General features: G+C 38.0%; 1 protein-coding gene across 4 annotated transcripts; it reads right to left on the bottom strand.

The window, feature by feature from the left end:
• Nucleotides 1-3,332: 3,332 nt before the first annotated feature.
• Nucleotides 3,333-18,061, bottom strand: LOC134535023 (uncharacterized). Of its 4 annotated transcripts, none has more exons than XM_063373854.1 (8): nt 17,719-18,061; nt 14,073-16,759; nt 13,249-13,413; nt 12,375-12,465; nt 11,504-11,685; nt 9,639-9,787; nt 8,724-8,858; nt 3,333-3,672 (listed from the first exon to the last, which is right to left on the bottom strand). In XM_063373854.1, the coding sequence occupies exons 1-8, from the start codon at nt 17,761-17,763 to the stop codon at nt 3,533-3,535; spliced, it is 3,594 nt and encodes a 1,197-aa protein (XP_063229924.1). In that variant the 5' UTR covers nt 17,764-18,061; the 3' UTR covers nt 3,333-3,532. The 4 variants fall into 4 exon arrangements, with proteins under 4 accessions (XP_063229924.1, XP_063229922.1, XP_063229925.1 ...); XM_063373852.1 differs by having other exon boundaries at nt 8,724-8,873; nt 17,719-17,967; XM_063373855.1 differs by having other exon boundaries at nt 8,728-8,858; nt 17,719-17,967.
• Nucleotides 18,062-18,126: the final 65 nt, after the last annotated feature.

Below are 18,126 nucleotides of genomic sequence, written 5' to 3'. Positions count from 1 at the left end.
CCACTAAAACTTTACGCACCTCTTTATACCACTGATTCGGGCCTCTGAGACTTCTCTGGGGCCAATCTATGATCCGCCCGATATTGAACACCATTGTCAAGGAGGTGTGTCGGTTACTGGAGATAAAGAAAACCAGGACTACAGCCTTACAACCTTAGTCCGAACGCATGGTGGAATCATCTTGTCACAGTTGTAACAACCACCAATAAGATGGCATATACGGATGCTATTCATGATTCGACAGGACTGTCTCCTGCGAGTGTTGTGTTTGGACACGAGTTCAGCCATCCTCGCCAAATAGCACCACTGACTGTGCCTATCCTCTCGTGGAGCGTACAGAACATACGCACGATCAGGCTCGTAAAACCCTTCAATTAGTGATGAACTGGATGAAGACACCTTATGAATAGGAGGCTAAAACGACCGGATTTCAGGAAGGTGATTTGGCGTAGCTATACAACCTACAAAAAAGGAAAAGTAAATGCCCTAAACTTAAAGTTGCAAGAAACTACTAAATGGTGTGGAATACCACATCCGGAGAGCATTAAGGAAAGTGGTTCGTTTATACCACTTGAGGATACACACCAGAAGTGATGTTGCCTGTTTAGGACGAACATGCTCAAGTTGGGGGTAGTGTTAAGAGACTCTAATGAGAAGCTCGACAGCCAACCCATGCGTTTGCCTGCGAGCGGGGCGTAGACCATTACCGCTACATCATGTGTAATCCGATTAGCGTCACCTTGCTAACCCCCAGCTCCCCCTTCGACAGAGTTTTTTCATTGAAACCGGAGAACTCTCTGTCTCTGGAGGGTTCTGCATGTTCCCAGAGTCCCGCCTGCGTAAAGTTGCGTAACCAGAACATTGTTCTGGAAGCGTCAGGTGTCAAGTTGACCCTGATGATGCGACACTTCCAAGGGGTACACGACTATTCCTGAAGGGGGTTGAGGGGTATAAAAATGGGAATATCAGCCTCCAAGGCAGTGATGTGAAGAGGGCTAGTGACATTTTGATGTGCAAAGGTGGATGACGAGTGACATTCTTTGAGTGGAAGACCAGTGGACCGGGGACCAATCATTAAGACCTGTGGTGTGTGCTCGGCGTACGAGTGAGTAGTGCGAAGCAGTGTTTTAGGACAGAGGTGATAGGTAACAGACAAGCAGTAGAGAGAGGAGTTCAAGTGTAGTAGATTATGGACCTTATGAAGGAGCTATAAATTTGTGGATAGACATTTTATTTATTATAACTTAATAGTGTAAATATTATGCAATTAATAAAAAGGTATTTAATTCATTGGGTTATCCTTTTCGAACCTGTTTTCCCACTTGTAACAATAATAATTTCTGGTACCAACCTGTATAATTCCTTTTGCCTGGTTACCACACTCCTTTAGTTGGAAGTGTGATTACATATGGACTACATATGTATACATAAATGTATTATCATGCTCTTCTTCACTAGTCTCTCCTCATAAAACTACACACATCACCAAAAGTTCTTTTAAATATTGGTGCTATTTTTGAATGATTCATTTACTATTCCGGTTTGTTTAGCAAAGAAAAAAAATATGTATTGCAAAACATCTATCAATCAGGGACGTAACTAGAGCAGGTGCAGAAGGGGCTTGTGCCCTGGGCGTTGCGTTTAGGGAGGGCACCAAACTGGCAGAGTAACTTTTATTTACTTGAAATCTTAGTGTCAGAACAAAAGAAAAAAATTGGAGGGCAGATGAACTGAATTATTTGTACTGAAAGATAGATGTACATGTACACTGTCAAATATTTAAAAACCTTGTATTTTTTGTGCACTATCCAACTTTATATGTATTAAAAATTAAATGAATGCAAAAAATATATATTTATTTACCATCTAGGGTTTAATAAAAAATATTTGGAATAGTGAAAATATGTGGTGGCGATATGAGGTGTTGTCAGGAAAGGGTTTGGTTGTTTGGTTGGTTTGGACCAAAAAAATGTGCCAAGATGAGTTCTTGCCCCGGGTGGAAACTAGTCTATTTATATTCCTCCTATCACTGCCTAATGCCTACTCACCCAGTATTTGACTTGACACTATCTGTTAACTCAAAAACAAAAGTGAAGAAAACTGCAGTTATTAAGGTTAACATGATGTATATTATAAATATTAGAGTACATAATCACATAACTACAAACAGTACAAATGATAATCTAAGAGAAAAACAGGAAGGAAGTGTGTCTTTTCCCCTTTCTCATCCCTAATTGGCAAATACAGTAATTACAAGGAGCAAGAACCTGAAATTAGAAATAATTTGTAATAAATATCCACACAAATTGTTATAAATTCTTTTTAATAACTAATATGACTCCTTATGTTAATTCTTAATGATATAATGGAGCCATTTACAAAACAAACCCCCCCCCCCCCCTTTTTTTTTTACTAATCATGAGATAAGCCCTTGAATGCAGTAGATTATTATTACTAACTACACATGATCATGATAAAGCCTAATGTAAGCTACTAAAAGTTCTTAGTGCTAACAAAATTCTGAATTACATGCAAATGGAGTTTCGGCTGAACTACAGTAACTCTCTTACTTCTAAAAATTTACATCATAATAATTAAGTGGCTATTTTGTATTATTTTTTCATCACAGGTTGTAATTTATCTTTAAATATTATCAAAGTCGCTATCTACAGATATCTGTTCGCTTACTTCTTCCAAACCACTCAATGGATTTTGATGCATTTTTCACCATCATTTAGAGAATGTTTTTCAGAAGGTTTATGAGTATAGTACATTAATATTAACTTTAAAGATAGCAGAGAAATCTTGAGGTTTTTTAATCAAGTCATAGGGTGCTTACATGGCTTATGCTGTGCTACAGAACTGCACATCTTAAAAAGGCCTACAAAAAGTCAGCTATAGCATATACCTGTGTTTATTTTATAAGGATGATTCACAGTAACCATTATAATCTTTCACAATTGGTTCAAAAGTAATTAGGTAAAAGGTATCAACATTATTTACAAAGAAATTATTTAGTTATGGGCAGTACAAGAACTTTATACTTATTAAGTACTTACTTATTACATCTCAATGACATCACATAAGTAGATTTCATCCATGCAAAGACAGGGTGGGCTGCTAGTAACTCATAAGATCATGACATAATGTGGGTGTTAAAGAAGCAACAGAGTGAACAGAAACAGTCAGCTCAAAGATAATGATGTTTAAATTTTTAATGTATTCATTTAGTGATAGTAATTGAAGAATTTGGTATTTTAATATTTTGTTGGCAGACTATTTCTATTCACCCCGCTGCTTCTAATTCAACATAAATATCAAGAACTAACTACTTTTTTTTCATTCATGAATGAATTTACTCAAGAAACACATTTTTTATAAAAAAAATACAAAAAAGTATTGAAATAACATCAATACATACATATAAGTATATACTAAATTAGAAGTATTATTTTTACATGTTCAAACTAAAATGAAGTTTTTGAAACATGCAAATGTCTTGAAAATTAAAAAAATCAGTCTTCAGATATGGTCACAAGAGTTTGGTCTGCTTCCTCAGTTTGGATATATCCAATATTTTGTTGGGGGCTTTGGCTGGAATATGAGAATGTTGGCAGCTGGCAGCTGGCTTTGACTCCATGTAAGGGTTCACCCCTGAGACCATGTTAGCTCCTGAAACATTTACAAACTTTTATCAACCACAATATTCTGACAAAGCTATGACTAGAGACAAATTTATACGGTGATATTATCTTTGAAAGATTTGTGCAATGGCAGTACATGACTTGATGTAAGTTTTTGGACATACGCCATTGCTAAGAACTTTTTCTGTTGAAGAAAACTAAAAACTAAAATAAAAATAAATAAATAAATAAAAATACCCAACAGACAAAAACATAATTTAAGCAAAAAATTGCTGTTGTCAACAGGATATAAACACCACAAAATATTCCGTAACAGGAATATGGTCAACAAACAGAGACAAACAAAGAAAAATGTACTAAGAGAACGAAAAAAAACAAACCACAAACGATGACACAAGAATATCGAACCCAAAAAAAATCAGCACAGCGGTTGAAACGAGACAAAAACACGACAAAACAAACACAATGGTTTTCCGAAACAGAATAGAACAATATGTTTTTCTTTGTTTGTTGAACATATTCCTGTTACGGAATATTTTGTGGTGTTTATATCCTGTTGACAACAGCAATTTTTTGCTTCAATTGTGTTTTTTGTCTGTTGGGTATTTTTATTTATTTATTTATTTTTATTTATTTTTTAGTTTTCTTCAACAGAAAAAGTTCTTAGCAATGGTGTATGTCCAAAAACTTACATCAAATTTATACGGTGAATTGCGATGAAGCCGAAAAGCATGCCAGAACACCACATAACATCGAAAAGCGATTTAATACATCATATAGCAATGAAATGCACGTTGTAAAATGGAATTAAGTAGCATTTAACCAAAACTTAATTCAAATCACAACAAAAAATAATAATCTTTTAATGTTTGAAATTAAAGGTATGTTATCCGGACAAAATAATTGTACCAATGTGCACGGGCAAGAAAAATTAATTGAATTTGTTTTATTGTACATCTCTTATTTATTCATTTTGAAACTACAAATTTTTATTTTTATTGTTCTGAATCTATATCTTAATGAATTATTTTATTGTAAAAATGCAGCATATCAGTTGCACCATTAGTTTGGTAGAGTTAAGTAATAAAAATAGCTTTTATACAAATAACACCATAAAACATTGTCTCTAGCTCTGAAAAATTATGGTATTTACTGGAGTATTAAGTTTCGATCAATTAAAATATGTTTAAACTTAGTTTATATATATATATATATATATATATATATATATATATATATATATATGTGTGTGTGTGTGTGTGTGTGTATATAAACACACATATATATATGTAAGTATATATAATGTATATATATTTAAATATTTATGCAATTTGCCACTAACGAATCGTGGCTTCAAGGAATCTTTACAAGGTGGTGTAAAATTAATGTTTTGGTGAATGGGTATGTATACAGTGAAACCTCATTAATAAAACACAATATACTTCTCTCATTAATACAAAGTACTATTTTCACAGTCTATAGAAATTACATAGGTATAGTGCTAAGTAATATGTTTAAAACAAAAGCACAGTTAATATGTAATACATAATTTTTTTGTTCCAAAAGATAGACCACGATTGTCGTAAAGTAAGGTTAGGTAATACAGATATCACAATGTGAAGTTTCAAATGAAATATGTTATGTTTCATAATGGTCCAGCAAGGTGGTGCGAAAGTAAAAAGTCCAAAAAAACACTTACAACAACTATTTATATGCAGTTGGATGCTGTATCGAAGAAAGAAAGGCTTTGAAATCACGAAAGTTAGTTGATTATAAATATAAGTTATGTTAGCGATTGAAAAAAACGAATTCCTTGAAACATCTTTCACTTTTCACTAAAAAAAAATTATTACCAAAGTTTTAAATACACTAATTTCAAGATGCTTTTCCAAACATTAGCACAGACGATTGGCTCATTGCCTCAGCACCACAAATATACAATTTGTCGGTAGAAAATAGTCCTGCGTCATGAAACTGCTGAGAATAAACACTTTCTCGAGGCAACAACCTACGCCTACCAATGCACTGCCATGAGCCCGTAACACCGATGCCGGTAGTTGAGAAATTTCAAAATGTTCGCCAAAAGAAAGTTACTTGGTGGCTGTGCTCAGACCACTGATGTCAAATTGTCTCTCGTTGGATTATGTAAACGATTTTGTGAGCCACCATCCACACGCAACCGCTCCAGCTTACTGCTGAACAATGACTAGGCAGTCAAAACACAGTACAAAAGACACACAAAATCCTTGAACAATTACTAAGCAGAGGACTTTCCCCCTAAAAATTTCTTCCTATTGGGTACAAAAACTTGTCTCACAATTACTATTCCGTGATTCCCCAGTCACAGAGCTTTCCCACAGTTTTGGCGAACGTCTCTTCCCTCTCAGAAACAGAATGCGATAAATATTGTCTATCATTCCGGCCCCACGGCATCACGCAACTTTCTTTCACTAAGAAACAACTGTCCATAATTTAGATATGTCACAAACACAATATGAAATACACACATAAAAATATACAGTAGAACCCCGATTTTGCGAACACGGATTTAACGAAAACAGCGATTTAACGTAAAGGTTTTCAGGAACCATCAAAAAACACCAATTTATTAAAATAATAATATAGATTTCCAAAAAATGAAAGTAAATTGTAACGGAAACTTATTAAAAAAATACACTCTGTGGTGTCAGTAATAGAATGGAGGTACTATATATTAATATGTGCCTTTGCATCATCTGTCCAATCACGATAAAAATAAAAAAAAAATTGTTCAAATTGCTTAGAAACTCCGGGCGCTGTAACTGAATTGCGTAGGTGCGTGCCATTGCGCGCGCCTGGACAGATAGACTGTCCGCGACACATGACGTCATGAAGGGTTTCTTTGTCCGCATCCCCCTCCCCCTTTCTTGTCCCTGGCTTGAAGATAACGTGGTGACGTTATCTTCCAATCACGCCCGCATAGTAACAGTGCTAGCCAATAATCACACGTTTCCAAATATTCCTTTTCCCATCCTCCAGGTTTCTTCAACTTGTGACCACGTCACACCAATACGCCATTATTATTGTCAGTAAGAGCTTTGTGCGGGTGTTTAGTATTTGGAATACATTTTTTATAAGTGCTGTTCGGACTTTGATGTTTTGGAGTAGATAATCACAGCGACAGACCGACAGGATGCGCTCCCGCCCTTGCCGTCAATGATGTTTATTTTGACAGCTCAAGCAATTATCTTTCTCACGTCCCTTCGCAGCGGAAAAAAAAACAAAAAAACGTTGGAATGCAGATGGAAAAGTAACTATGCATTAAAATAAATATATTTACGGCCCTGCTAAATGTTTCTATTCAATAAAATTCGAGGTATTAGTGATTTTTCAGCAGAAACTGCTGTGTGACTAATAAACAAATTGTATCATAATAACTTAAACTTATAAAGTATTTATTAACGGCGAAGGACAGTCGTGTAAGCCCATAAAAATATTTATTTTACCGAGAATGGACTATACAACCTGGCTTTTGTCGCACGCGGTGTGGGAGGGGAGGAGGATGCTGACAGTTTCTCACGCAGAAGTTTATAATAAGGGAGGGAATGTGTTGAAATGTTAGTTGATAAAAGGGGGGGGGGGGGGGGGTTTACATGGTTTGTAGCTCTGGGAGGGATGAGCCTTGAAGAATTAGCAGGGGATGGGAGAGGTAAGCGTCACGTCATATGACGTCAAGCCACCGCTACCGCCAGCCTGGCCGGACGGTAGAAGCTACCACATTGGCTTTTAGTGTGTGCGGGCAGGTAAGATAACATGGCAGCTGAGACGGCTTTTCGTGCGATAGTGGAAACGCCGAGCTCAGCTAGACACTGCCGCGTGCATCGGCGGGATTCTACTGTACATGACTTTATTTACTGTTTTTGGATATCGGCTTTGTTACGTTTTTTTGACGATTCGTTTATGTTACTGGTATTAGAACTGGACAAAACTGGGACACGGGCGGTGGAGCTTTTATTTTTTTTTTCCGCTAAGCTCGCGTCTATTGGCTGGCTGCTGATGGAAGGTCACGAGTCTGGGCGGAGAGTTGAGTGAGTTATACAGCGCATGCGCAGCTCAGCGAACAGAGAGAGCCAGCCGGCGGCTACGCCACGCCGTAACAACAGCTGACTGAGATATTTTTTTGCCTAATTTTTCACGGTTTCTGAAAATCTGTACGTACGACTGAGGTGTTCGTACGAACCGGGGGCCGTACGAGCGAGATCAAACACGTTTAAGATGGAAAGTTGACAAAGTCTGAGATAGCACGGCAGCACAAGATATCGCCGTCGACCCTGTCTACGATATGGAAACGTAGGGACGCGATTATGAGTGCGGGGGTCATTGAAAATCGGTAAATCGGATTTAACGAAACATCGATTTAGAGTAAACATTTTCGGTAACCATAGCACTTCGTTAAATCGGGGTTCTACTGTAGTTACAAAAAAATTTTAATAAACTAAAATACTGAAAAATAATAAAATATCATTCACATAAAAAGTAATCTAGGTAACCTTGTGAAAACTAGTAAAAACATAGTTAAATTGCTTATTCTGAATAAAATTAAATATACACTAATAAAAATAATATTCACGACAATAAAATACAAATAGTACAAAACTAGGTCACCACAACCTGGAACCTACATGTCAGCTGACACACTGTCTTACTGAAAACTATTATATAAAAGGTATTTTTTTTTAATTTGGACACTGGTAAGGATCTGCAATGCCACCAATAATACTGGTGCAGTTGCTTTCAGAAATTTTATTCTTCCAAAAGACTAGTATGATATTTTTGAAGGAAATTTCTAAACAATTGCTTTATTCTTCTGTATTAAATTCTTTTAAATGTGATACAGTATAATATAATTTTTGAGCCACATGTGAAGCCATCCTAAAATACGATCCCTAAAAAAAAGTACAATTGCTGTAAAAAATTGTGATTAAATTTTGTTAATGGTTTGGTTATTACAAAGTGACCAAATAATGATCCCTTTAATTTAAGTTTGTATTATCAAGTTGTGACTGTGCAGGAGGGGACCGAACTCGCGCGCTCACTCACCGACCGCGTTCTCCGACGGGGGGATCAAGTGGTAGCGCTCCAGGTAGCGCATGGTGGCGAAGGACAGGTTGGTGGTCTGGGTGGCCATGCCGTACACTGTCACGTCCTGCAGCCTCTCCGGTCCCTTCGCCCCGCCTGCGACAGCAGCACCTGCGGTCCCTTTTCATCCCGATTACGGATCTTCGTGACAAAAATAAAGTTTTTTAAACTGTGAAGACCCAAGTCAATTTGTAGGCTATGAAAACTCCGAAAATGACGAGTGACTATTACATCATTATTAAGGACAAGATTATATGTTGGGTTTCAATAAAACCAAAATGTCAATACACTATACAACACCAATATACAAGTTAATAGACCATAAAGTACCAAAATACAACAAAAACATAAGAGTTAACCAGCATATCAAATAAATGTACACGTCATATTTGATGTTAAATGTGCTCTCTTTGTGAATAAACATAATTCATAAAAAAAATAAAAAAAGTATCACCAAAATTTTTTTTAAATTTAAACCATAAAAACTTATCTCTAGTAATTAGGCAGACAAAACTAAAACAAACACACATGTATATAGAGCAGATAGAAAAAAATAAATACTTTTGGATTTTGGACCAGAATAAATGAATAAGTAAACGAATGAATAAATGAAGGTTTAAAACGTCTAGTCGACACCTGGCTCCTTAGTCAGTGACGGATCATGAGTACGAAGCACTGAGAGATGAATGGGCGGGAGAAAACCCACGGACACAATTTCCCACTAGTGGAATATTCAGGTTCGATTCTGCTGGAAACTGAATCCAGAATGCCTTGGTGGGAGGAAACAGGAAAGTGGACCGACTTGGATCTTGGACTTGGAGTCGTTCTTGAAGTATCAGCCACTCTGACCATTTGTGATAGGTCGATGACACTCACCCGCAGAGAGCCTGGCAAACTCGGTAAGCTGGTCATCTTTCAGGTACTTCAAGGCAAGAGCGTTCATGCGAAGGCTCAACTCTGATTCGTTGCTGTTGTTCACAGCCACAGGGTCAGCAAGAGGACCGAACCCAGGGTTGAAAGTCACCCTGGAAACAGATACTCAGTGTTTATAGGAGAAAACTGAAAAATATAATGAAAAATTTAAAAAAAAAATTGGCAACGGAAAAATCTGTTATTACTAGGGACAAGATTACATCGTCAATTACGATAAAACCGAAATAACACTGAAAAAGTGAAAAGTACTTCAATACACAATATAACACCGGAAATCAAGTTAATACACCACAAAGCTCTGAAATACAATTAAAATCATGAAACTACGGTAATCAGCATTTTCAATCCAAACTTAACTCTAATGATAAATTCCCTAATCTTTTAAATATAAATTCAATGAAAGTAATTTATTTAACATGAAGTGTGTACTACAATTTAATAAAAAATATTTTGGAAAAAGTTTACATTTATTAGGTAATCTTGCAACTATTATTAGTTACTTACAAATCATTATATTGAAAAAGTGCATCACGTATCAGTCAAAATGACAGTTTACAAGAAATTAATATCAAGTATTAAAATTATTAATTAATATGCTATCTTTTTAAATAAAAGTTTTCATAAGAAATAATAACAATAACACTGAAATCTACTGTTTTAAAAATGCAACTGGCCTGAAAATAAAACCATAAAATATTGTCTAGTTATTGCATGTGATCAACCAATATACGTATGGTCTTATTATTCAATACATATTATAATACATTAACACACACACACACAGAACCTTCCAAAACTCAATGCCCCATCATTAGAAAAAAATTAAATCATAAATGTTTAATAAGAAAGTGGAGGTAATGATGTGTGGACTAAAATAATAAATTAAATAAAATAATACTTAATTTTTCCAAGAGTGATTTTAGGGATTATGAATTCTCAAATTATTTAGACCAAGTTAAATTTTTTTGAATATATAAAATTAAAAAATATTAGGGAATTTGATGACTTGGGCAGTAAGTTTCTCATCACAACTCATAAATAACATTTTAGAGACTACATGTATTTTTTATAACCAGAGTTTATTTTCATAGTTTTACACACAAATAAGTAATTATGTAGGTTTCATTATATATATATACATATATATATACACACACACACACACACACACATATATATATATATATATATATATATATATATATATATACGTATATATATATATACACACACACATACATACATACATACATACATACATATAATTACAAAGAATAACAACTTTAAGAACAAAAACAATAATGTGATCACTCACAGCCATGATATTAGAGACATTTACCCGTTGCAGATTCTCATGTCGCAAGAACATGACTGATCAAATACACTTCACTACACTACTTTCAAGACATAAAGAAAGTGAAGAGTTCAAATAAGAAACTGAAATTTATTTCCATCACAAAGAAACACGTACAAATTAAGTACAAAAGTATTCATTATGACATCATAAGGTAAATACAGTATATTCGAGATTGTGTATCAGCAGTAAAATGATCATTGTTGTGACGAATTTAATTATGTAATGTAAAGAATTTATACATTGAATATTTAAATAATGTATCCTGCAGTAAATAAATAAGTCCTCCTAGCTTGAGAAAAAAAAAGTGAACCATTATGACAATTAATTGCACAAAAATTTATATATTACATGTACTACAAATTTTACTTGTACAAAAAAATGTGAGGGTAATTTTGGTGGTGCCTCTCATGCGTACTCCTTTCCCTGGAGCCACACAGGGCAGCAGCGATACCTCTTGCCGAGGGCAGCCTGATCCGCCCACTCCCGGTCGCACCCACCGACCCCCGGGTCGCAGCAGTGCCCTGCGGCCGCCTGGGGGACACACTCGGGACCAGCCGCGTGACCGGGGATGCTCGGGCGAGCCCTCGTCGCGTCCGCAGGGGGCGACGCCTCCAGGATCTTGTTCACCTGGCCCTGGTTCACACACGTCCCGAACAAGCCTTATTTTACACTCCTTGCACTAATATACAATATTCCTGTTTTCATTATCAACGTCTGTAACTTTACCCTCAACCACATTCCGCAGATATTTAAACTCTCATAAATACCACACAATTAGGTTAAACTGAAATCATAAAACTTAAGTACTAAAAGAAAAGCTCCATATTCGAGTATAGTCCAATTCACAATATTTTTTTTTTTTTACATTTAAAACCTAATTTAACGACAAAATAAAAATTAGGTAAGAATGAAGTTAAGATTATATAATTTCATAATCTGAGAAAACACGTTTACTTTATTACACTTCACTTAATCAAATAAAAAGATTTTCCTTCTTTTTCATTTGAGAGGTTTTTTTTTATTGTCCGAAAGACGAAACAACCGTATCCAATCACATTCAATATTTTTCTCACGCATTCAGCTCATCCATCCAATTGTCGATAATTGCTTTTTGCTCGGGCGATGAAGATTAAGAAGAAAAAAATAGCGTAGATTAAGTCCTTCAGTAAAAAGTTACTTGAAGTACACAACTAGTGAGGCCCCAAACCTGGTTGCACCTGGCGAAACACAGTCGCTACGAGCCAAAATGCAGACGAAGATGGTCACAATTTCTAATTAAATGGCCGAATTAAAATAAAAATGTTAGGTTAACTTCAACTTACTACCACTCTATTGTAGAATGTCCAGCCCATGCAGTTCTCTTGTTGAGTCTGAGTCTGCATGTACTGAGCTTCTATTTTACCAGACTGCACGCTGAAAAAAAAAAGAGAAAAAAATATTGCTTTAGTTTCACAAAAGCCTTATCCTCGACTGTTGTCTTCCTCCTTGGACAATGCCAGCAGATTTTTGTACTAGGTACACAAGCATTTCATTTTCAAATGATGGTTTTGTTAAATCATTAGTATAATAATTTTATTAATGTGTTAAGTTAATGATTACTACTCGATAGTTTCCCCGAGAAGTCATTAGCATTTGATATCAAAAAGGTATAAGATATCTAATAATGAAATTTCATTCATCTTCACATTCCAACTAACACTGGATATCTTAAAATTAAAATAAAAAAATTAAAAAAATGCTTCTATCAATTACACTTTAAAAAGTTGAAAAGTCCACTATCCACCTCCTTGCTCCGCCATCAGATCAGGTCAATGATACCAAATTATTGTATTGTCATCTGGATTATGTACCTACATACTTGAAAAGTGTTAAAAAGAACCCCAACACACAAAAAAATATCAAGCAACCAAACCAAAACAATTTTCTATGAGAAATAAAGAAAAATACTGTCTCCATCCACCATTTCCATAGCTAGCCTAGAATTCAAAATTAAAATTCAAACAGAACTTCGCAATACACCATTTCATAGTGTGTATCATTACACAGTAAAACACCATCTTAAAAAAAAAAATTATTTCAAAGTCTGGGTGATGGCAGACCGGAGCATGACACTTCCCACTCAAATGACCATCCCTGGGGAAAATTCCCTGACTTCCCGGAACGCAGACACCCTGCCCGCAGGGGAGGAGGGCGTACCTGGCCGACTCGTCGCTGGACGACTCGCTGTAGGGCACGCTGACGTGGATGGGACGCACGGGGCTGACGGCGGGCTCCGGGACCTCGACCTGGTCCAGCCCCCGGAGCATGAGCGACTCGTCCACGCTGGGCGACCGCCCGCGGGCGTCGCGCAGCTCGCAGTGCCTGCACACACGGCAACACTACCTCGCAACCCCTCCAGGCTCGCGTTCGCCAGCGCATCGGGCCGGCGAGGCAAGGGCAGGGTCGTGAGGGCGGACCCGGCAAGCCCGCAAGCGCTTCCGAGCCCACTATAACCTCGGGGGTCCCGTCACCTTGAAGAAGAACCCAATAAACATCTACTTAATGAAATTCTCGACACTGACAGTCAAACAACGCACAGCTTAAACTGGTGGGTTAGAAGCATGATATTTCCGCACAGGAGTTCCTTATACAACGTAGGTGAGCACTAAGGAAGGAATTTTGAAAATTTTATCTCCTAAGGGTGATAAACGGGAATGAAAGATCGTATGAAAGTTTGTCATTTTTGATGTTAGAAATATGAAAATTGGCGTTTAGGCTTCTCTTTATCAACTAAAGTCAGTTGTATCATCATATCTGGTAGTTAAACAAAAATGAGGATCAAATACTCAAATATTATGGACCTAAACAAAACAGAATTTATGAAGTGGCAATAAATATCTGTAAAATTATTTAAATTTTGAGGAACAGTGAAAGTAATTCTATAAGCTGACTATGATTTTTAATTATATGTAAATGTAATTTGAAAATTATAAGTAAAAGAAGGCGGTATCAGAGTTTCAAGAGTTCACCACGCTACTTACTTGTGACACTGATCTGCCAGGCCTGCTTGTCTCGCCCGGGCGTCTGCGGTGGGCACCAGCTCGCCGCCTGCCTCCGTACCGACACCCACGGACACCGCGAATTGGCCGGGGTCCGTCTGGGTGCCCTTGCTGGTCACCTTCCTGCCGCGATCCCTGTGCCGCGGGGCGATGAGCACCCCCAGCTGATCCTGCAGCGCCTGTATCTGCCTGTTCTGCAGCTTCATCATCTCCATCACGCTGAGCAGCATGGCACGGTCCACCGGGTCGCCTGCGTCCACGCACCCGCGCCCGCAAGCCTGTCGAGGCCCACGCACGGCACACCCACGCGCTGCGTCTTCTGCCGGCTGAACGTGCCCGCACCTCCGCGCCACACCCTCCTCCGTCTCTTGCACGGCCGAGAGCAGCTGCACATCTCTGCAGCCGTGCAGGCTGCCGCCCTTCTTGGCTCGGTGAGCTCGAGTCTTTCCCGCTGACGCATCTGGCAGGTGGCACTGTGGTGTACTGCACTGTCCACCCAGGGACGAGTTTTCTCTTGGACAGCAACCATTTCTCTGCTCCCCACAGCATGAAATACCATCTCCCGTATGTCTACACGACTTATGCACCGTCTCGTTGCAGTAGGGTACAAATGTCCTGGCTGGATACTCTCCAACTGGCTGTCCTACGCTGTTAGCTGCAGCACTATTAAACTGTGTAGCCCTAAAAGTTGCATAGTCTGTGCAAGGCAGCTGTATTTTATTTTCTGGCTCCCTGTTTGTGGGATCACCAACAGAATTTCCTGTCGAGAATCCCACTGACTTGTTTGATGGTCCCAGACTCCTTGCAGGTGAACGCTGAGACCCCAAGAATTGCACTTCAGCAGAAACACAGGTCTGTGGCAAATCACCTCCAACTGTCTTTGCGTAACGCTCACCACCGTACACTCTGCGTGCTGCCGTCGGGTGTTGTTGGTCGACTACTCCACGATGCACACTGGGGTTGAACTCTGCCTGTCTGGGTGTACCCACAGGTACAGAGGGTACATAGCTCGAGGGCTGCTGCTGGTAGATGTCTGTTCGTCCCCCAACCTCCTCTGTTCTTAACAAATGTTCACCACTATACTCTCTGTGTGCTACCCTCGGGTGTGATTCGTCGACTACTCTACGATGCAACCTGGGGTTGAACTCTGCCTGTCTGGGTGCACTGTGCAGTTGATGGCCCGCAGGTACATAGCTCGAAGGCTGCTGTTGATAAACTTCTGTTTGTTTACCAACTTCCTCTGTTCTTAGTAAATTATCACCATTATACCTGTTGTGTGGTTGGTCAACTACTCCACGATTCACACTGGGGTTGAACTCTGCCTGTCTGGGTGCACCGTGCAGTTGATAGGTCGCAGGTACATAACTCGAGGGCTGCTGTTGGTAGACTTCTGTTCGTTTACAAACTTCCTCTGTTCTTAACACATGCTCACCACTGTATTCTCTAGCCAATGCCCAAGGCTGAGACGGCTGTGATTGGTCACGATGCACCTGAGGATTAAATTGCTCATGTCTGGATGCAGCATACGGGTAAGTATTAACAGGTAATGATTGACTTCCACTGGCCAGAGGTTGACGACTTGAAGGAACTTTATCGAGAATCGGCACTTCACCTGAGGGCAAGTTTTGGAAAGTTTGAGTCTGTCCCACATCCATTTTCCACGCAGAAGGCGATGGCATCTGACGGTGTGGACTCGAGGGTTTATGTGTGAGGCTAGTGTTTGCTGTCTCATACCTCTCTTGGCACATTTGTTGTTGGATAGTCATTCTTTGAAATTTGTTCTGCTGTGGTGGGCTGGTGCTGCTGGACACCATCTGTGGATGTGATGGAAAATTTTCTCCTGGTCTTCTACAGTCTGATTCAGCTTGATGCATTACAGTTTGAGGCATCTGTGTATGGAGAGAACTTGAGTCTCCCTCCAGGATCTCCTCCCCTATTATCTCTGGATAATCATTCAATGGATTAACCTCCTTGGCCGCCAGTTCCCGATTTTGTGTCGCATCAAACACACGATCATCGGTTGAAAGTCCCAAAGGTGATTTCCTTACATGTTGTTCCTCTTCACAATTTGATGACATGCCGTTTCTCTGATCTGTACTGCCACAATTCCTATTTTTATTTTGCATATCTCCATTTGCTGTTTTTTGGGGCTCTTTGTCGTATTTTAATCGAAGACTGCTTTCTAAGAAATGCATGTAGTTCTTTGCAGCATCAGAATTGTATTTTTCATAATCATCACTGTCAAATTCACGAGATGTTTCGCAGTAAAATTTATCCTGCACATTGACCTGAGATCTACCTACCGTGTGTAAAACCTTAGACTGTGGATTATCACCAAATACACCACATTCAGGTCTGCCATCACGGTTACTCCCAGCAATAGCATTTTTTCTTTCCGTTTCACTTGGTAAATAAAGTTTGTGTTTCATCCTCCACGCTTTGTAAGACTGCAAGTCATTTGAGCTCTGGATGTCACTACTACCTGACACCTTTGTAATGGCTCTAGCCTTCGTACCTGCTGCTTCACCTGCATTGTCTTCCACATAATTGCTCGGGAAGCGATTTTGCACATCCATTCCGTTTCCATCTGAAGAATGGTGAGATATATTTCTCTGGTTGTCACCATCAAGTACAAGAGACAGCTCAGGCACACGAGGCTTTACTGTGGGCTGTGAACATAATATGATATTCGTTATTACAAAAAAATATTAGTCAGCTATTTATTAATTCACACTAAACTATAAGGGAAACAAAAAAATAAGATAATGCATATATGTATGTAAGTAAATATGTATGTGTGTGTAGAGAGAGAGTAGAACCTTGATTAACCAGGGTAATGGGGGGAATGTCAGCACCACAGATACACGAAAATCAAATGTATTTAGGTTATACAATACAGCAAAATTTTGTAATTTATACAAAACAGATGTACAAGTAGTACTGACATGAAGGGCAGGAAGTGATTCTAGGAAGGAAGGACAGTTGTTCCGTACCTCTAATCCAGCTTAACCCTAGTGTTTATTCTCACGGGCAATTCTCGTCCGTTTCTACTTTTTTACTCCTTTTTTGTCCCTTACATAATGAATTACACTTCACGGGCTTGCTTTTTCCCCCCCAAAAAAATTTGTTTAATTTTTAATTGAATGCCCGGTTAATCGGGTCACGGATAATCGAGGTTCTACTATGTGTGTGTGTTTGTATAAAACTTTTGAAAGAAACCCAAATATTGTAATTCGTATACATTCACAATACGGTTATCTCACCTATTTGTCAAGACTGATTTCGCATAGCTCTGGGTTAAACATAAAATTCATGCCCTATTTTTCAAATAAATTTTAACTAATAAATAAAATCATCTTAGCTAGTAAATTTATTTCATCAAACAAAATTGGGAGTTTCATTTCAAAACTTTAGTGATGAAAACAAGGACTTTATTGTACCTAAGTTCAAAATTGTATTTGACTATCAATGATGGAAACAATACATTTAGTTTGTGATGAGACGTATTGGAAGTTACAAATTATAATAAGAAATAATGATTAAATGTACAACAATGTATACTTTTTTAAAACCAAATCAATCCTTTATTCAAGACTTATGTATTACTCAGTGTAACTTAATAACTTACTTTATCGAAAGGAACTGGTTCCGGTGGCCTTCTTCGCCTATCCATCGTATTTGCTCTTAGTTAAACTGGTATAACAATAAATATTCTTGTGGAAACATATCGTCAAACCCCACAATATAATTCACATAATCATTCAAGTAGCACACAACAGACACTCAAATAAATTGGCACTGGCGGCAAATATTTGCTCGCTTCACGAAGAAGTGTAGACAACAGTACAATAAACTTTATTTTTCCCTTCTGACATAAATAAACTTTCACTACACGAAGATAATCAAAACCATTGCCATAAAACTAATGTAGGAACAATTTCTGTTAAAATTATATAGAATGTTTTTGATATAACCTTTAGAAAGTAATGTCAAATATTTGGTACATATTATCTATGCTGTAGTCATAGAGTGAAGT

The sequence above is a fragment of the Bacillus rossius genome, chromosome 8 (genome assembly GCF_032445375.1).
Source record: "Bacillus rossius redtenbacheri isolate Brsri chromosome 8, Brsri_v3, whole genome shotgun sequence".
NCBI lineage: Eukaryota > Metazoa > Arthropoda > Insecta > Phasmatodea > Bacillidae > Bacillus > Bacillus rossius.
The sequence above is the reverse complement of the archived record's forward strand: the minus strand, read 5'-3'. Positions and strand labels throughout refer to the sequence as shown.

Excerpts from the sequence above, each read along its gene's own strand:
- LOC134535023 (XM_063373852.1), bottom strand. The coding sequence starts at position 17,763 with ATGGATAGGCGAAGAAGGCCACCGGAACCAGTTCCTTTCGATAAA. Across the intron at positions 11,686-12,374 it reads CATTCTACAATAGAGTGGTA|GGCCAGGTGAACAAGATCCT; the intron begins GTAAGTTGAAGT and ends TGTGTGAACCAG. Across the intron at positions 3,673-8,723 it reads CCCGTCGGAGAACGCGGTCG|GAGCTAACATGGTCTCAGGG; the intron begins GTGAGTGAGCGC and ends TAAATGTTTCAG.